Genomic DNA, 15,466 nt, shown 5'->3' with positions numbered 1-15,466 from the left:
AATTAGGAGAAAATTATCTCAACTACATTTTCTGAACCAAAACAAATTAAGGCTCGGCTGAGCAAATATTTTTAGTATTTTACAAATAAAAAATAAAAGCATGTGTTTGGATAAATTTTTTGTGAAATATTTTTAAAAAGGTGTTCTACAAAGAACAATTGAGAGTTTTTTTTTTATATTTTTAGAAATAAAGGTAACGATAAAAATCGAAACATACTACTTTTTAATTATAAAAACGATTTTAAAATATATGTCCAAATGCATATTTGTTCTTAAAACAACTTCAAATCTTTATGGTATCGAGACGTTGAAATTATTTTTACTTTTCACAAAATATTGCATAGTTACGCAATTACTTCTGTATGAAGGTCCAAAATACATGTCATTGATAAGACCAAAACTAATTCAATCTTTTCAAAAAAAATAATAATAATAATTCAATCTTTACAAAAAAATTTCGGTATTGTTAGCAATTTATTTGAAGTTATACTAAAGTAAAATTTTAAATATTTAGTCGATCAAAACTCAAAATGTAACAAGTTAATAGATCGAAAAGTTTATTTTTTCCCTACAAAAAAAAATGACCGATTTCAAACTTTAAAATCTTTCTTGATTCAAATTTCAGTTCCATACCTGAAATATGAACTAAGAACCACCGTGAAATCCAAAACAAACGTGTTTAGCAAGGGCAATATAGGTATTTCGCGAGAGATACACGACAAAAGACCCAAACAATTCATCCATGCACGATGATAGAAGAACATGCTACCCACTCAACTCATTCCCCTCTCTACTCTTGAATAGTCCCAACATTTAACAATTCTTAAATCTCAAAGCCGACAGCCAAAATGGGTTTCATTACAGGAAACGGAAAAAACCTCTATCTCGAATCGTCGTGAAAAAACTTTTCCAACGATCATCATCCGATCACGAAAGCGATTCTAGTATTGTGATTGTGCACAACAACAACAAAAGGAAGATTCAGCAATGAAATAAGCAACATCTTGTATGAAGAGACTATGGGTACAGATTTCTTGTCAAGAGAAGATATGGTTGTCTTACTTATTCACGCGCACACATATATATATAGAGAGAATTTTGTTAGAAAAGACGAAAATGATCTTGTAAGTTGGCTTGAATTGAAATTTGATTATTTTATGAGTCAAAATTTGTTCTTAATGTAATAACTTGTCTTCCTTTGTATCTCATAACATAGTATTGAATATTATCCATATGTTTGAAAAGATGGCAGCACTCAGGCGAAAAATTGATTCCAAATACGGACAATGACAAATTATTTTAGTAATTCCTACTTTTAATAAACAGATAATCAAAATCTATTTTGGTCAGACTTATTGGACAAACATGCCCTAAACCATATATTACTTATGATAACATAATGCATGTTTGCATATATTTATACAGGCTAGAAAGGCATTCAGAAAAGTCTGGTGAAGTTGCAAGCCCTCGTTCGAGGGGTTATCGTCCGAAGACAAGCACGCTTAGCCTTGCAATGCACGCACGCACGCACGCACTTGCCCAGTGCACCTCACTGTTCACGCTCGAAAGCTTCTGTTAAACGACTAGTCGAATATAGCCTAAATGGGAGCAATTCATGGTATTTTTCGATTTCTAGAAAATTCAATGTTAAGTGTTGTACAATTATTCCAAGGAAATGGGAATCATGTTGGCTGCGGATCAACTTTTGAAAACTAGATAGATATCGAGCACGTAATTAAACAAGAATAAATGTTATAAAATATTTTGAAATATATTTGTACAGATGGATTTATTTATATATTTCGAGCATGTTTTAGTTTGATATTGAGCTTGAATAATGTTGGAGCTTGTTTTAGTTTGATATTTCGGAGTATATATCACCAAATAAATCATTTACTCTTGCTAATATACTATCCTCCAAAAATTAGATTTACTAGTGTTGATCCATTATATATATAATTTCAAAAATATCATACTCGGCTCAAAACCAAAACGTACGTAGTAAACTAATTTTGAGTATGATTCAAACTATTTTCACCGTAACAATTTATATTATAACAAAAAATATATTATTTAATGCTCGTGGCCACACATTAATTGCTATGTGGGTTAGATGAAATATTTTCTTTAGTCTTACTTTATAGATTTTCAAATATATTTTATTGAAAATATCTATAATTTTTGCAGTGATAAAGATGCAATTAGTAAAAATAAATCACATAAAAACCAAACAGAAAATATTCATATCCAACATTTCAATATAATATAAGATGTTTCTGGGGAAAAAAATAAAAAAAAAGAGAGGCAATAGACTCTGGACAATCACGAATCCAACTAAATTACCAACGACTATAAGAAATAAGTGGAAGTAAACCAATATCTTCCGACGGTGGCTAAAATATAGCTAGAAATTGTGTTAGTCTTTTTATCATGTATATGCAGATTAGAAATATTGAGAGATTGAGGACTTGATCCTGTAGAATACAGGATAGTTGGCATTATCCATTTTCTCCAGTAACCCTTCCTACTCACCTATTCTACCTGCAAGAGTAAGAAAAAAAATCGCCTAGATGAGTTAGAGACCACCACAAACTCTGAAAAGCAGCCTAAAATATAGAGTTGTTGTGTGTTCAAAGTCCCCACTTATGATAATAGTATCGCTAGAAACTACGTGTTTTTCTTTTCATCATTTATATGCAGACTAGAAATATTGAGAGAATGAGGACTTGATTCTGTAGGAAACATGATGGTTGGAATTATCCATTTTCTCCAGTTACCCTTCCTCCTCACCTTTCCTCCCTGCAAGAGTAAGAAAAAAATCGCCTAGATAAGTTAGAAAGCACCGATGCTCTATCTAAAGTGCATGTTGTGGGATGAAATGTCTACAAAATACCCGAAGGATATATAGATATATAGAACAAGTCGGATGAGAAAGCTGAAAAGGGGATATTAACAGATTTTGCTCTTAAGTTAATCTAATTTTTGGAGGATAGTATATAATGGATAAATACTAGTAAATCTAATTTTTGGAGGATAGTATATTAGCAAGAGTATATGATTTATTTGGGTGATATATTCTCCGAAATATCAAACTAAAACATGCTCCCACATTATTCTTATACTCAAAAATATCAAACTAAAACATGCTCGAAATATATAAATAAATCCATCTGTATAAATATATTTCAAAATATTTTATAACATTTTATTCTTGTTTAATTATGTGCTCGATATCTATCTAGTTTTCAAAAGTTGATCCGCAGCCAGCATGATTCCCATTTCCTTGGAATAATTGTACAACACTTAACATTGAATTATCTAGAAATCGAAAAATACCATGGATTGCCCCAATTTAGGCTATCTTCGATTAGTTTCAATTTGAGTAAAAAAATAAAAAACATATAATACATAAATTACATTTGAATTAATACAAAAATTAAATAAATTCAAAATTGAATTAAATGAATTGATATAATCAATGCAAACAATAATTAAAGTGGTCATTTATTACAGTACACACACACATATATAATTAATTTTGATATCTTGCACACCTACCGTACACACTTTTGTGAGCACCGATGAGGTGTCACTCATCTATTGGATGTGATGAAATATAGAAAAATTACACATCGAATGGATGAGTGATATATATATATATATAACATTGCAATCATTTGTGTTTAAAATTTATTTATACAGTTTGTAATAAAAATTAAATATATCATAGTAACACAAATCATATCACAAATTAAATTGATTGATATAATCAATGTAAAAAATTTTAATTTAGTTTATATTTTCAATAAAGTTTAGTTTCAATTTGAATAAAAAAATAATAAAAAATATATAATATATAAATTATATTTTAATTAATATAAAAATGAATTAAATTCAAATTTGAACTAAATGAATTGATATAATCAATACAAACAATAATTGAAATTATCATTTATTGTAGTACATATATTTCAATATTAATGATATATCTTTTCTTTTTTAGAAATAACATTTTGACGGGAAATTAATATTTTTGGCAAAATATTAGAGTACTTGGTAAAAGGACATCGTAAAATGCACAATTGTATTTTAAAAAAACCACTAAAGAACCAGTTGTTTCCTCGTTCAATGATTTTACTTCTTAACCTATATTGCTCATTAAAGAAATTGAGGACTTGATCATGTAGAATACAAGAAGGTTGGCATTATCCATTTTCTCCAATTACCCTTCCTCCTCACCTTTTCTCCCTGCAAGAGTAAGAAAAAAAATCGCCTAGATGAGTTAGAAACCACCAATACTCTATCTAAAGTGCATGTCGTGGGATGAAATGTCTACAAAATACCCAAAGGATAACAAGTCTATAGATATATAGAACAAGTCGCATGAGAAAGCTGAAAAGGGGATATTAGCAGATTTTGCTCATAAGTTAATCGCATATTCACTTGTTTTTTCAGTAAAATTTTGGACTACACTACTAGTAAAAGATTTACTATAAGAAAAGTGGTATTGCGAGGATCAAATATGCGATACATTTCACCTGTATTTCCACCACATTCGAAGCTCGCAAAGCATCCAATATAAGTTGGACATTGTCTGTCAGCTCCCTAATCTGAAAAATTGAGAATGTATAATATTAGTATTCATAGTTAAGTCTCATCGTAATAGGTGGCAAATCATTTAAAAAGTTTGATATGATCAGCCATAAAATATCCAGCTGCCTCTGTGACTATGATAAGAGGTTAAATGGCAGCACTAACAGTCGATTTGGTGTTTCAAATCATGGCAGGCAAGATTTTCAGCCAGAGATGCTTTTGATCCGATCAGGCATCTCCAAATTCCACTCCAAAGACAACTTACATGAATAACTAACCCGTCCAAGCTACTTCATTCTCAAAATAGTATCATTGTTACCTAATGAAACCAACTAAAAAGAGTGTACCATGATTCTAATGTGCATTCTTGGTCATACAAATTTACCATTTCCATATCAATATAAATCTTCTGATAAACTCAAGCGTATTACAGTTAGATATCAATTGTCATTTTATTTCATCCAAGAATAATCTAACAAAACCGAAACATTTCAAAATTCTTAACCTATATTGCTCACTAAATTCCAATTAAAGAATCAAGCTTTTGATATTTTCAACTTTCTGATCTAGAGCCTCAAAATTTCTCTTCTATGTACCAACAATCAAAAAAGAATCGCAAGTTTAAGTTTAGATAAAATGGATAAAGAAATAAGCATAAGCAGGAAATTTTTCATTAATTTGACCGACTTACTTTCTTAAAGCTTGCTATTAAGTTTATGGGAACCCATCCATCCACATCCATTTTCTGGCGCAAATATGTGTCCTTCACCAAATTATCATCACTGCAAGATACATGTGAAAATCCAAGCGTTGATACCATGCGCAAATAGACAGCAATGAGCGGATGAATCATTTAGTATGCATAACAAAAATAACATACCAAAAATAATAATCTATCTGTTTCACAATTTTGGAAGGCAAGTGAGGATCAGGTATGGGAGACGACATTGGTGCATATGGAAACATAGGCATGTGCCCGGGTGAACCTGGGTGGGGTCCAAGAGCAAAATACGTAAAAGATGAAGCATCTGCAAATTGAAACAAAATATAATTAGCACGCAAGATAATCTACAGAAGCAAGTATCTCAAAGCAGCAAACCTCACCATTGTAGAACACTGGGGGACCATAGGGCCGCGCACCCACAGGGGGAGGTGGAGGAATAAAAGGAGCACTTGAAACTGGACCACGTATGAAGGGCCGAGAGGCGACACTCTGCTGGGGTGCAAGGTTTACTCTGCTGCCAAAAGATTGATGGTTATAGCTCCAATCATCAATCCAACGTTCCTGGTATCGTTTGCTACCATGGCCATGATTAGAAGAACCATTCCCTTGAAGTTGCGGTCCACTGTTGTTCCTTCTAAAAGGACCACGCGGATGGTGTGGCTCATGCCCACTGTGAGATCCTCCTCTCTGTCCAACATCCCAACGTGTGTTGTCCCTAGGAGATACCCCCGAAGAGATGCTGGACTTCACTGGCTTAAAAGGAGACGCTTCAACCACAGAACTGTGTGAATTTGGTGCTTGAGAAAAGCTGCCGTTGGCTGTTATGTTTCTGTGACTTGTCCTGTCACCACCTAGCTCCGGAGAACACTGGCGGATAGGAGATTCATGGTTCGAAGCTGAATTTGTTGCTACTTCCTGTGAAGACCAAGAGTCAACTGACGTCCCCTATTATTCACAAAAAGAAAATTTCGTAAGGAAAGCAGTCTAACTTGTACGAAAACTTGATCATCGAGTTCATAATAGCACTAGAAGCATATATAATAAAACCCAAGCAACTAAGAACATCAGATAAATTGAACAGGTAGATTAAAAGGGCCAAAATATAGAGAACAACAATGACAGAAATAATAAACCTGTGACAGAATGATTGGTTCGTGAGAGAGTTCTTCAAGAGAATCAGTCGAACTCGAAGAAGCCTTCGTGGAAGCACGAGCTGATTTGGAGAAATCAGGCCAAGATGCTGTCCCCATCAAAGCACCAACCTGCGGAGCAACACCATTAGCAGGATTGTTCCAAACACACTTCTTGGTTACACCAACATTCTCACTTCCCTCAGCCTGACCATCCTCGGCCAAGAAACTAGCAGGTGGTGCGATTAATTGGTTTAGGAAAATTTCAGAAGGCAAAACGTGCTTCTGATCAGAGATACTCGAACATGAACAAGGCGACGCGAGCCGTGAATGGCGATCAATAACAGAATTTACAGATTGAACAGAGGCGGAGGAGTCAGAAGCAGTAGCCATTGCAGAAAACAAAAAAATAGGTCAGGCAACTGAACATCAAACCCACCAACACAATCGAATCGATTAAAGAAAACCCAAAAATTCCCACTCGAAATCGAAATCGCCTATCTCCGCCCGTTTTCTTGTTCGGAAGCAAATAAAAGTGCAGTGTTCTAGTCTCCCCGCATATATATAGAGCAATGAAGCGGGGAATTAGTTTCCTACGACAAATATAATTACAGCTCGGATTTAATTAGGATATACGTATTTAGTATCAAGATAAAAAGATAAAGGTTAATTTTATTTATTTATATATCGGAACAAATAATATTTTATATCTCGAAAAAAAAAACAAAGAAGTAAAATAATCGATATTTAAAATCCGATATCTTTTATTTATAAAAACAAAGCCTATGTTTTTAAAAATCGAAAAATCTTTAATGATTTATAAGGTGATTTATATCAAGTTTTACTTTTAAAATTTTGACATATGGTGATGATATAATTTATCTCCAAATTATCATTAAGAAGATCTTATCTTTGTATTTCAAATTGTTTCACATTAACTTTTTGCTAGAAAATTTTGATAGAATTAAATAAAACTCAAATACAAGATTAGATAAGAAAAACAAAAAACTTACTCTAAAATTACTAAAAAAATAAATAATCTAAATAAGAATAAAATATTACTATTGTCATATTAATTTTTTCCTAAAAAAATAGCCGATTTATCTTTAATACCATACTTTAAATAAATAATAATTAATGTATAACATAACTATACTTTCAAAATATAGATAAGGATTGGATGTTCAAAATTTGAAAATATGGTGAGAATAAGAACATGAGTGTTACTTCTGTTCTTAGATAATATAGAGATTATAATTTGCTTTAATCATTCTAAATCAATTGACAAAAATATTCTTTTAATTAAATAAAAATCATGATAGAAATCTACGTTAAACTAAATAGATTTTTTTTGTCAATTGACATGTAATAATTGTTCTAAATAATTTATGTACTAATTGATTCAAGCCCAAAAATTATTAGAAAAAATTGGCTCTACAAGTATTTGTCACTGGTTCAACCCTAAGAATTATTATTATGGTCTGATTCATCTATGCACTGCTATCTAGAATATAGAGGTGATTTCAACATGTTCAAGAGTTGATTTTTGTCGTATAAGATTATTCATGGTACACACGTAGCATTTTGTTCTAAATATCACTTATTTTTTTGTGTTCCTGTTGATGATTGTATCTAATATTATTCTATCACATCTCAGGCACATGTAAACGCCACAACATAACGAACTCTTATATCAACTAACAAATACTTCGTATTTGCTCTTATTTTATGAAAATGGCAAAACCGATTTTTTATAAGAGTGCATTTTATGTCATTTTAAACTCATTTAAGTATTCAATTTTCTATATAAGAAGAAATATCAAAGACATGTTTTCGGAAGTCCTCAATAAGCTCATCCATTTAAAAATTTAGCGGTGGTAATATTTTATTAAATATTGTATATTTGTCCCGAATCATGAAATACAAAACCTAAAGTGCCTCTTAAAACAAAATATAAACCGTACCGTTATCATAGCACAATTTTAGTACAAGGAAATGAATCCCTCTCTCTGTATTCTTAGGTAAATGAAAAATGTTCTTTGTTTATGGAAAATCATTTAAATAGGAAAGGTTCAAGTATATTCTAAGGGTGTGTTGGTTGAGTGGATTAAACAATGATAGATTAATAGTCAAACACTTATCCAATATTTGGTTAAAATTTTAAGATGTTTTAATAATTATTTTGATCCGATTTAAGATCCAATTTTTTAGATAACTATTTGATTATTAATCTAACAAATCAAGTGAGATACACTATCAAAACTTAATAAATTACATTTTTCCTCCTCTTATTTCTTAGAGTGTTAATTATTTATTGAATAAAGAGTGAGTCTTATGTGAGACCGTCTCACGGATCTTAATCTGTGAGACGGGTCAACTCTACTCATATTCACAATAAAAGTAATACTCTTAGCATAAAAAGTAATACTTTTTCATGGATGACCCAAATAGAGATCCGTCTCACAAAATACGACCCATGAGACCGTCTCACACAAGTTTTTGCCTTGAATAAAAAATTTATTTTAGAATGTTGTACGTTAGATGTCGATCCTGATATTTAATATATATCATTATTATTTAATTTGATTTAAACTTTAAAAAATATAAAGATATATTTTTATTTTGAAAAAAATAATTTATTTGTATATATTTTAATAAATAATAAAAACTAAATTTTAATGTTGGTTATGCCTTATCAATAATATTTTTATTTTTATTATATTTAATTTTATGATATTTACACATATTAATTCAGAGATATTAATATCGTTATTATTAACATATTATTATTATTATCTAATATTATGTATTGCTTTGAGCACAACAAATAAGTAAACTTAACAAGGGTATAATATTAAATTTATTAATACGCAAAAACTTGTGTGAGACGGTCTCACGGGTCGTATTGTGAGACGGATCTCTTATTTGGGTTACCCATGAAAAAGTATTACTTTTATGCTAAGAGTATTACTTTTATTGTGAATATGGGTAGTTGACCCGTCTCACGGATTATGATCCGTGGGACGGTCTCACATGAGACTCACTCAATATTTAAAAGCTAATCACATATTCAAAATGTTGAACCAAAACAATCTTAATAGTATCACATAATGTTTGATTATCTATAGCATAATTAATCATTTATTTATCTCATCACTTGTACCAAACACACCCTAATAGAATAAGAAAACATGAAATGAAATAAATATTTTAAAGATTCGTCTTGTCTTATTAACCAGTTGAAATCGACTACTGTGTTAGATCTATGGTCCCTACTAATGCACTAGCACATTATAATCGGTTGGGAGAATTCAGAATCGATTGGACAATATCTTTGTTAGATGACTTCCGAAGAAGTTTTTTTGTTTGAAAAACCTCTTTCTCCAAATCCACTAAGATTGGACGCTGATGCAGGATTGATGTATCCGGAACCAGTTCGACGTTGGTGCAGTAGTTGGTGATCCACAGGGTGTTTTAGACTGTTCAAACAGTAATTCAACCGACGGTCAAGATGATATTTAAGTTCTAGAAGTTCAACCACTTATTGATTCGGCGGATTTCCTATGACAACAGAATCTTTAGGCCCCAAAAATTCACAAGCACCTAAACTGACTAGAAAAATTTCACCAGGCGGGCCTACTCCAAATCTCCAGAAACTATACCAAAAGCAATCATGCCAATGTTCTAGCTATACACATATATGGAACAAAAATAATACCAGAAAACAGCAAAAATCAACGAAGATTGTTTTGCGCAACCGCTTGGCACAGTTCATCCTCGTAGAATAGGGCTCTATTAGAAGCCAAGGATTTGCAGACAGGTTTCGGCAAAAGGATGGCACCAAACATTTTGAAGAAAATGGGGATGGAAGAGAACAGCTGCAATTTGGCGCATCTCAGTGCATTTTAGACGAGAAGGGGGACGAGGGCCATGCTTAGGTGCCTTGGGTGAGTGAGGACTGCCAATCCACACTCCTTTTCCACCTCCCTTGCTGCAAATGGTTCCAATATGTTTCAACATTTTTTGTTTGTAGTAGACTTCTTAAGTACAAACAACATATTGGAACCATTTGGTTTGAGTGGTTGTAGATTCAATTGATTTTGGTTTGATCGTACGCTCTAATGCAGGTGGGTTATCACGATTCAGGGGTTTGGTGGTTTCCCCACCCCATAATTATAATGTGTTTTTTCCTTAATTGATTTGTTCTCCGTGGTTTTTATTGTTTTAGGGTTTAGGTTTTTGCTATGTCCCGCAAATTGGGGGTTTTCAGCATATTTGGGGATTTAGAACATTTAAAGAAATTATAATTTTAGGCTATGTTTGGACCTTGGGTGACAGAGAATGTGAAGAAAACCATCATTCATACTGAGAACCCCAAGGATGCAGTTTTCATTTTCTTTGTGATTGTGTGGTGTAGGATTTTGGATGTGAATTTTGTGCTGTATAGGTTTTTGGAGTTGATTAAAGGTGATTTTTCAATCACCTTATGATTATTTTTTTCAGAAACGTCTCACGCAGCGACTACCGAATTTTAGAGGGATGTTGATCTTTAGTAGTACTTTCTCTCGAATTATTCTTTATGCTAATGAAGGAGCTGTCCCTGCTATGCAGTTGGTACCATATTGGGAGCAATGACTGGAGCGCTTATTGGCCAAGAGAAGAAAGTGGATTTGTTAGAGGGGCTTCGGTTGGTGCCATATCCGGTGCTGTTTACTCCATCGAAGTCTTTGAATCATCACTTCTTTTGTGGCAGTCCGATGAATCTGGGATACAGTGTCTCCTGTATTTGGTAAGTCTTATCTATTGAATGGATTAATAATCTTGAGTCAATACTATTCAATTGCAGACGTGATAATTCTGGCATTCAATCTTCGAGATTTATAGCATGTTTAGTAATCTGATTGAGTTTGGAGCTAATAATCTGACTGTACAGATTGATGTGATGATGAGTAGCCTTAAGTGGCAGACTTGTCCGCGAGCGTATTGGTCCAGCTATGCTAAGTGCCGTGCAAAGTCAGGTATTATGCTGCTCGATTGCTTTTCTTTGAAATAGGGATGACAGTATTTTTACTTTTTTGACTTACGAAATTTTCTTCGTTAATCAGATGGGAGCTAGAAACAACATTTGAAGACGTTCCCGACATTTTTGACACTGGCGGGGCAAATGGTTTGTTAGTAGACACAGTTGAAAAGTTCCCAAAGATAAGGGTTGCAAGAGACGACATTGTTGATACTTCCGGAGAGGGAGTCTCTTGTTCTGTTTGCCTTCAGGTACTGTTCTAATTTCTTTCCCTTTTTATCTGTCTCTTGTTAGATAAACTACATCAGTGCACCTTGACTTTTGGCCTATATAGTGACATTTATGAAATTTGCGTAATTTCTATGACAAAGCAATTACGCATACGACACATCCTACATCTACACTCGTTGTGGGTATTCATTTATATCCACCTAATTTCAGAAGAGGCCATTGTAATTATTCAAGTGTTGGCCAAAGTTTGAGCTCTTTGTATATAGACTTCTTTTATCGACAAGTTGAACTGATTTAGAAGAATCTGTCCCATGCTTTTAAATATACGCAGGACTTTCAGCTAGGGGAGACCGTGCGAAGTTTACCTCATTGTCACCACTTGTTTCATCTACCTTGCATCGACTCTTGGCTGGTGAGACACGGTTCTTGCCCGTTGTGTAGAAGAGTATTTTGATGCTCTTTTTGTACGGCGAGAAACACCAGCTTGATGATATCCTCTTACTCGTATACGGCCTCTCTATTTGTTCAATAAATCCGTAGTTTTAGATTGGCTAGGTGCAGCTCTATGTATGTAGTTTCTGAGCAACATCTTTCGTGTTCGGTCTCTGCGCTTGATCACGATTTTGTAAAGAAAATTTTGAGGTGTGGTTTGTATTCCCTCACAGATCCTACGTACACACAATGTTTGTTTGCTATTAGTATTTTCTTTATCATCACTAGTTGTGTTGTTACATGGCATTGTATCGTATCCATCTTGTATGACGTGGATAATTTGACTATTCCTATAAATCATCGTAAATTATGCAAATTAGTACAGGCGCATAAATATTTTCATTCTTTCATAAATATTGTTCCATAGTTTATTTATCAATAAAGTTCAATTTTTCTTGCTTGATTTTCACTTCATTCACAACCATGCTTTGCACTTTCTAACCATTTTAATTTTAACGCTCATCTGGTGTAACTCTTTATTCTTGTTTTTTTTAAAAAAAAAATCTATTAAGTGTAAGTATTTTAATTTATAACATCGGATTTCAGATTATCTTTTATGACAATCGAAATCACCTGTTTACCATGTAATGAAAAAAATCTCTCACAGTCCAATGGCTAACAAGAAAGTGAGCAATCAAACTACCATTTCAATTCATCATATGAAAATTTGAGAATTCTAAAATTGGCTACAAGTCCGTGAGAAAGCTAGTTTTTTTAAAGAACTTTCCTAAGCTAAAGAGATAAAATGAAAGTACTTTTTTATGATATATCAATGAGAATGGAGAGTCCTCCTCCCAATCCATACATACATGATGATAGAATCACTGCGTAAGTAGGACAGTCAACTTTATACTGTTTACTTTTTGGATTTGAAAAAGAATGCATTATCATTCATTTTGCAATAATTTCTTTAAAAAAAGTATATTCATCTTATTAGCGGTTCTTTTTCTTTTTTTTTTTTTTCAAGGAATCGAAAATAAAAATTAGGAGAAAATTATCTCAACTACATTTTCTGAACCAAAACAAATTAAGGCTCGGCTGAGCAAATATTTTAGTATTTTACAAATAAAAAATAAAAGCATGTGTTTGGATAAATTTTTTGTGAAATATTTTTAAAAAGGTGTTCTACAAAGAACAATTGAGAGTTTTTTTTTATATTTTTAGAAATAAAGGTAACGATAAAAATCGAAACATACTACTTTTTAATATAAAAACGATTTTAAAATATATGTCCAAATGCATATTTGTTCTTAAAACAACTTCAAATCTTTATGGTATCGAGACGTTGAAATTATTTTTACTTTTCACAAATATTGCATAGTTACGCAATTACTTCTGTATGAAGGTCCAAAATACATGTCATTGATAAGACCAAAACTAATTCAATCTTTTCAAAAAAAATAATAATAATAATTCAATCTTTACAAAAAAAATTCGGTATTGTTAGCAATTTATTTGAAGTTATACTAAAGTAAAATTTTAAAATTTAGTCGATCAAAACTCAAAATGTAACAAGTTAATAGATCGAAAAGTTTATTTTTTCCCTACAAAAAAAATGACCGATTTCAAACTTTAAAATCTTTCTTGATTCAAATTTCAGTTCCATACCTGAAATATGAACTAAGAACCACCGTGAAATCCAAAACAAACGTGTTTAGCAAGGGCAATATAGGTATTTCGCGAGAGATACACGACAAAAGACCCAAACAATTCATCCATGCACGATGATAGAAGAACATGCTACCCACTCAACTCATTCCCCTCTCTACTCTGAATAGTCCCAACATTTAACAATTCTTAAATCTCAAAGCCGACAGCCAAAATGGGTTTCATTACAGGAACGGAAAAAACCTCTATCTCGAATCGTCGTGAAAAAACTTTCCAACGATCATCATCCGATCACGAAAGCGATTCTAGTATTGTGATTGTGCACAACAACAACAAAAGGAAGATTCAGCAATGAAATAAGCAACATCTTGTATGAAGAGACTATGGGTACAGATTTCTTGTCAAGAGAAGATATGGTTGTCTTACTTATTCACGCGCGCAAACATATATATATAGAGAGAATTTGTTAGAAAAGACGAAAATGATCTTGTAAGTTGGCTTGAATTGAAATTTGATTATTTTATGAGTCAAAATTTGTTCTTAATGTAATAACTTGTCTTCCTTTGTATCTCATAACATAGTATTGAATATTATCCATATGTTTGAAAACATGGCAGCACTCAGGCGAAAAATGATTCCAAATACGGACAATGACAAATTATTTTAGTAATTCCTACTTTTAATAAACAGATAATCAAAATCTATTTTGGTCAGACTTATTGGACAAACATGCCCTAAACCATATATACTTATGATAACATAATGCATGTTTGCATATATTATACAGGCTAGAAAGGCATTCAGAAAAGTCTGGTGAAGTTGCAAGCCCTCGTTCGAGGGGTTATCGTCCGAAGACAAGCACGCTTAGCCTTGCAATGCACGCACGCACGCACGCACTTGCCCAGTGCACCTCACTGTTCACGCTCGAAAGCTTCTGTTAACGACTAGTCGAATATAGCCTAAATGGGAGCAATTCATGGTATTTTTCGATTTAAGAAAATTCAATGTTAAGTGTTGTACAATATTCCAAGGAAATGGGAATCATGTGCTGCGCGATCAACTTTTGAAAACTAGATAGATATCGAGCACGTAATTAAACAAGAATAAATGTTATAAAATATTTTGAAATATTTGTACAGATGGATTTATTTATATATTTCGAGCAGTTGATTGAGCTTGAATGATTGTTTTAGTTTGATATTTCGGAGTATATATCACCAAATAAATCATTTACTCTTGCTAATATACTATCCTCCAAAAATTAGATTTACTAGTGTTGATCCATTATATATATAATTTCAAAAATATCATACTCGGCTCAAAACCAAAACGTACGTAGTAAACTAATTTTGAGTATGATTCAAACTATTTTCACCGTAACAATTTATATTATAAAAAAAATATATTATTTAATGCTCGTGGCCACACATTAATTGCTATGTGGGTTAGATGAAATATTTTCTTTAGTCTTACTTTATAGATTTTCAAATATTTTATTGAAAATATCTATAATTTTGCAGTGATAAAGATGCAATTAGTAAAAAAATCACATAAAAACCAAACAGAAAATATTCATATCCAATATTTCAATATAATATAAGATGTTTCTGGGGAAAAAAAATAAAAAAAAAGAGAGGCAATAGACTCTGGACAATCACGAATCCAACT

General features: G+C 32.3%; 1 protein-coding gene and 1 pseudogene across 1 annotated transcript; one reads left to right on the top strand and one right to left on the bottom strand.

The window, feature by feature from the left end:
* Positions 1-2,667: 2,667 nt before the first annotated feature.
* LOC142534594 (la-related protein 1C-like) lies at positions 2,668-6,840 on the bottom strand. The gene is made up of 7 exons (XM_075641455.1): positions 6,451-6,840; positions 5,698-6,262; positions 5,474-5,621; positions 5,285-5,375; positions 4,539-4,610; positions 4,240-4,248; positions 2,668-2,799 (listed from the first exon to the last, which is right to left on the bottom strand). Exons 1-7 carry the CDS (start codon positions 6,838-6,840, stop codon positions 2,668-2,670), a joined length of 1,407 nt encoding a protein of 468 aa, XP_075497570.1.
* A 3,923-nt stretch (positions 6,841-10,763) lies between these two features.
* LOC142534593 (NEP1-interacting protein-like 1) lies at positions 10,764-12,414 on the top strand (annotated as a pseudogene).
* The last annotated feature ends 3,052 nt before the right edge of the window (positions 12,415-15,466 follow it).

The sequence above is a fragment of the Primulina tabacum genome, unplaced genomic scaffold, assembly GCF_025594145.1.
Source record: "Primulina tabacum isolate GXHZ01 unplaced genomic scaffold, ASM2559414v2 Contig610, whole genome shotgun sequence".
In the NCBI taxonomy this organism is placed as follows: Eukaryota; Viridiplantae; Streptophyta; class Magnoliopsida; order Lamiales; family Gesneriaceae; genus Primulina; species Primulina tabacum.
Note: the sequence above shows the minus strand (reverse complement) of the source record. Positions and strands in the feature narration are given on the sequence as shown.

What these genes read in the sequence shown, in the direction of transcription:
- LOC142534594 (XM_075641455.1), bottom strand. Translation starts at nt 6,840, where the DNA reads ATGGCTACTGCTTCTGACTCCTCCGCCTCTGTTCAATCTGTAAATTCT. An exon ending in AACCAATCATTCTGTCACAG is followed by an intron (nt 6,263 to 6,450) that starts GTTTATTATTTC and finishes TGTGAATAATAG; the next exon opens with GGGACGTCAGTTGACTCTTG. An exon ending in CAGATAGATTATTATTTTTG is followed by an intron (nt 5,376 to 5,473) that starts GTATGTTATTTT and finishes TGTATCTTGCAG; the next exon opens with TGATGATAATTTGGTGAAGG.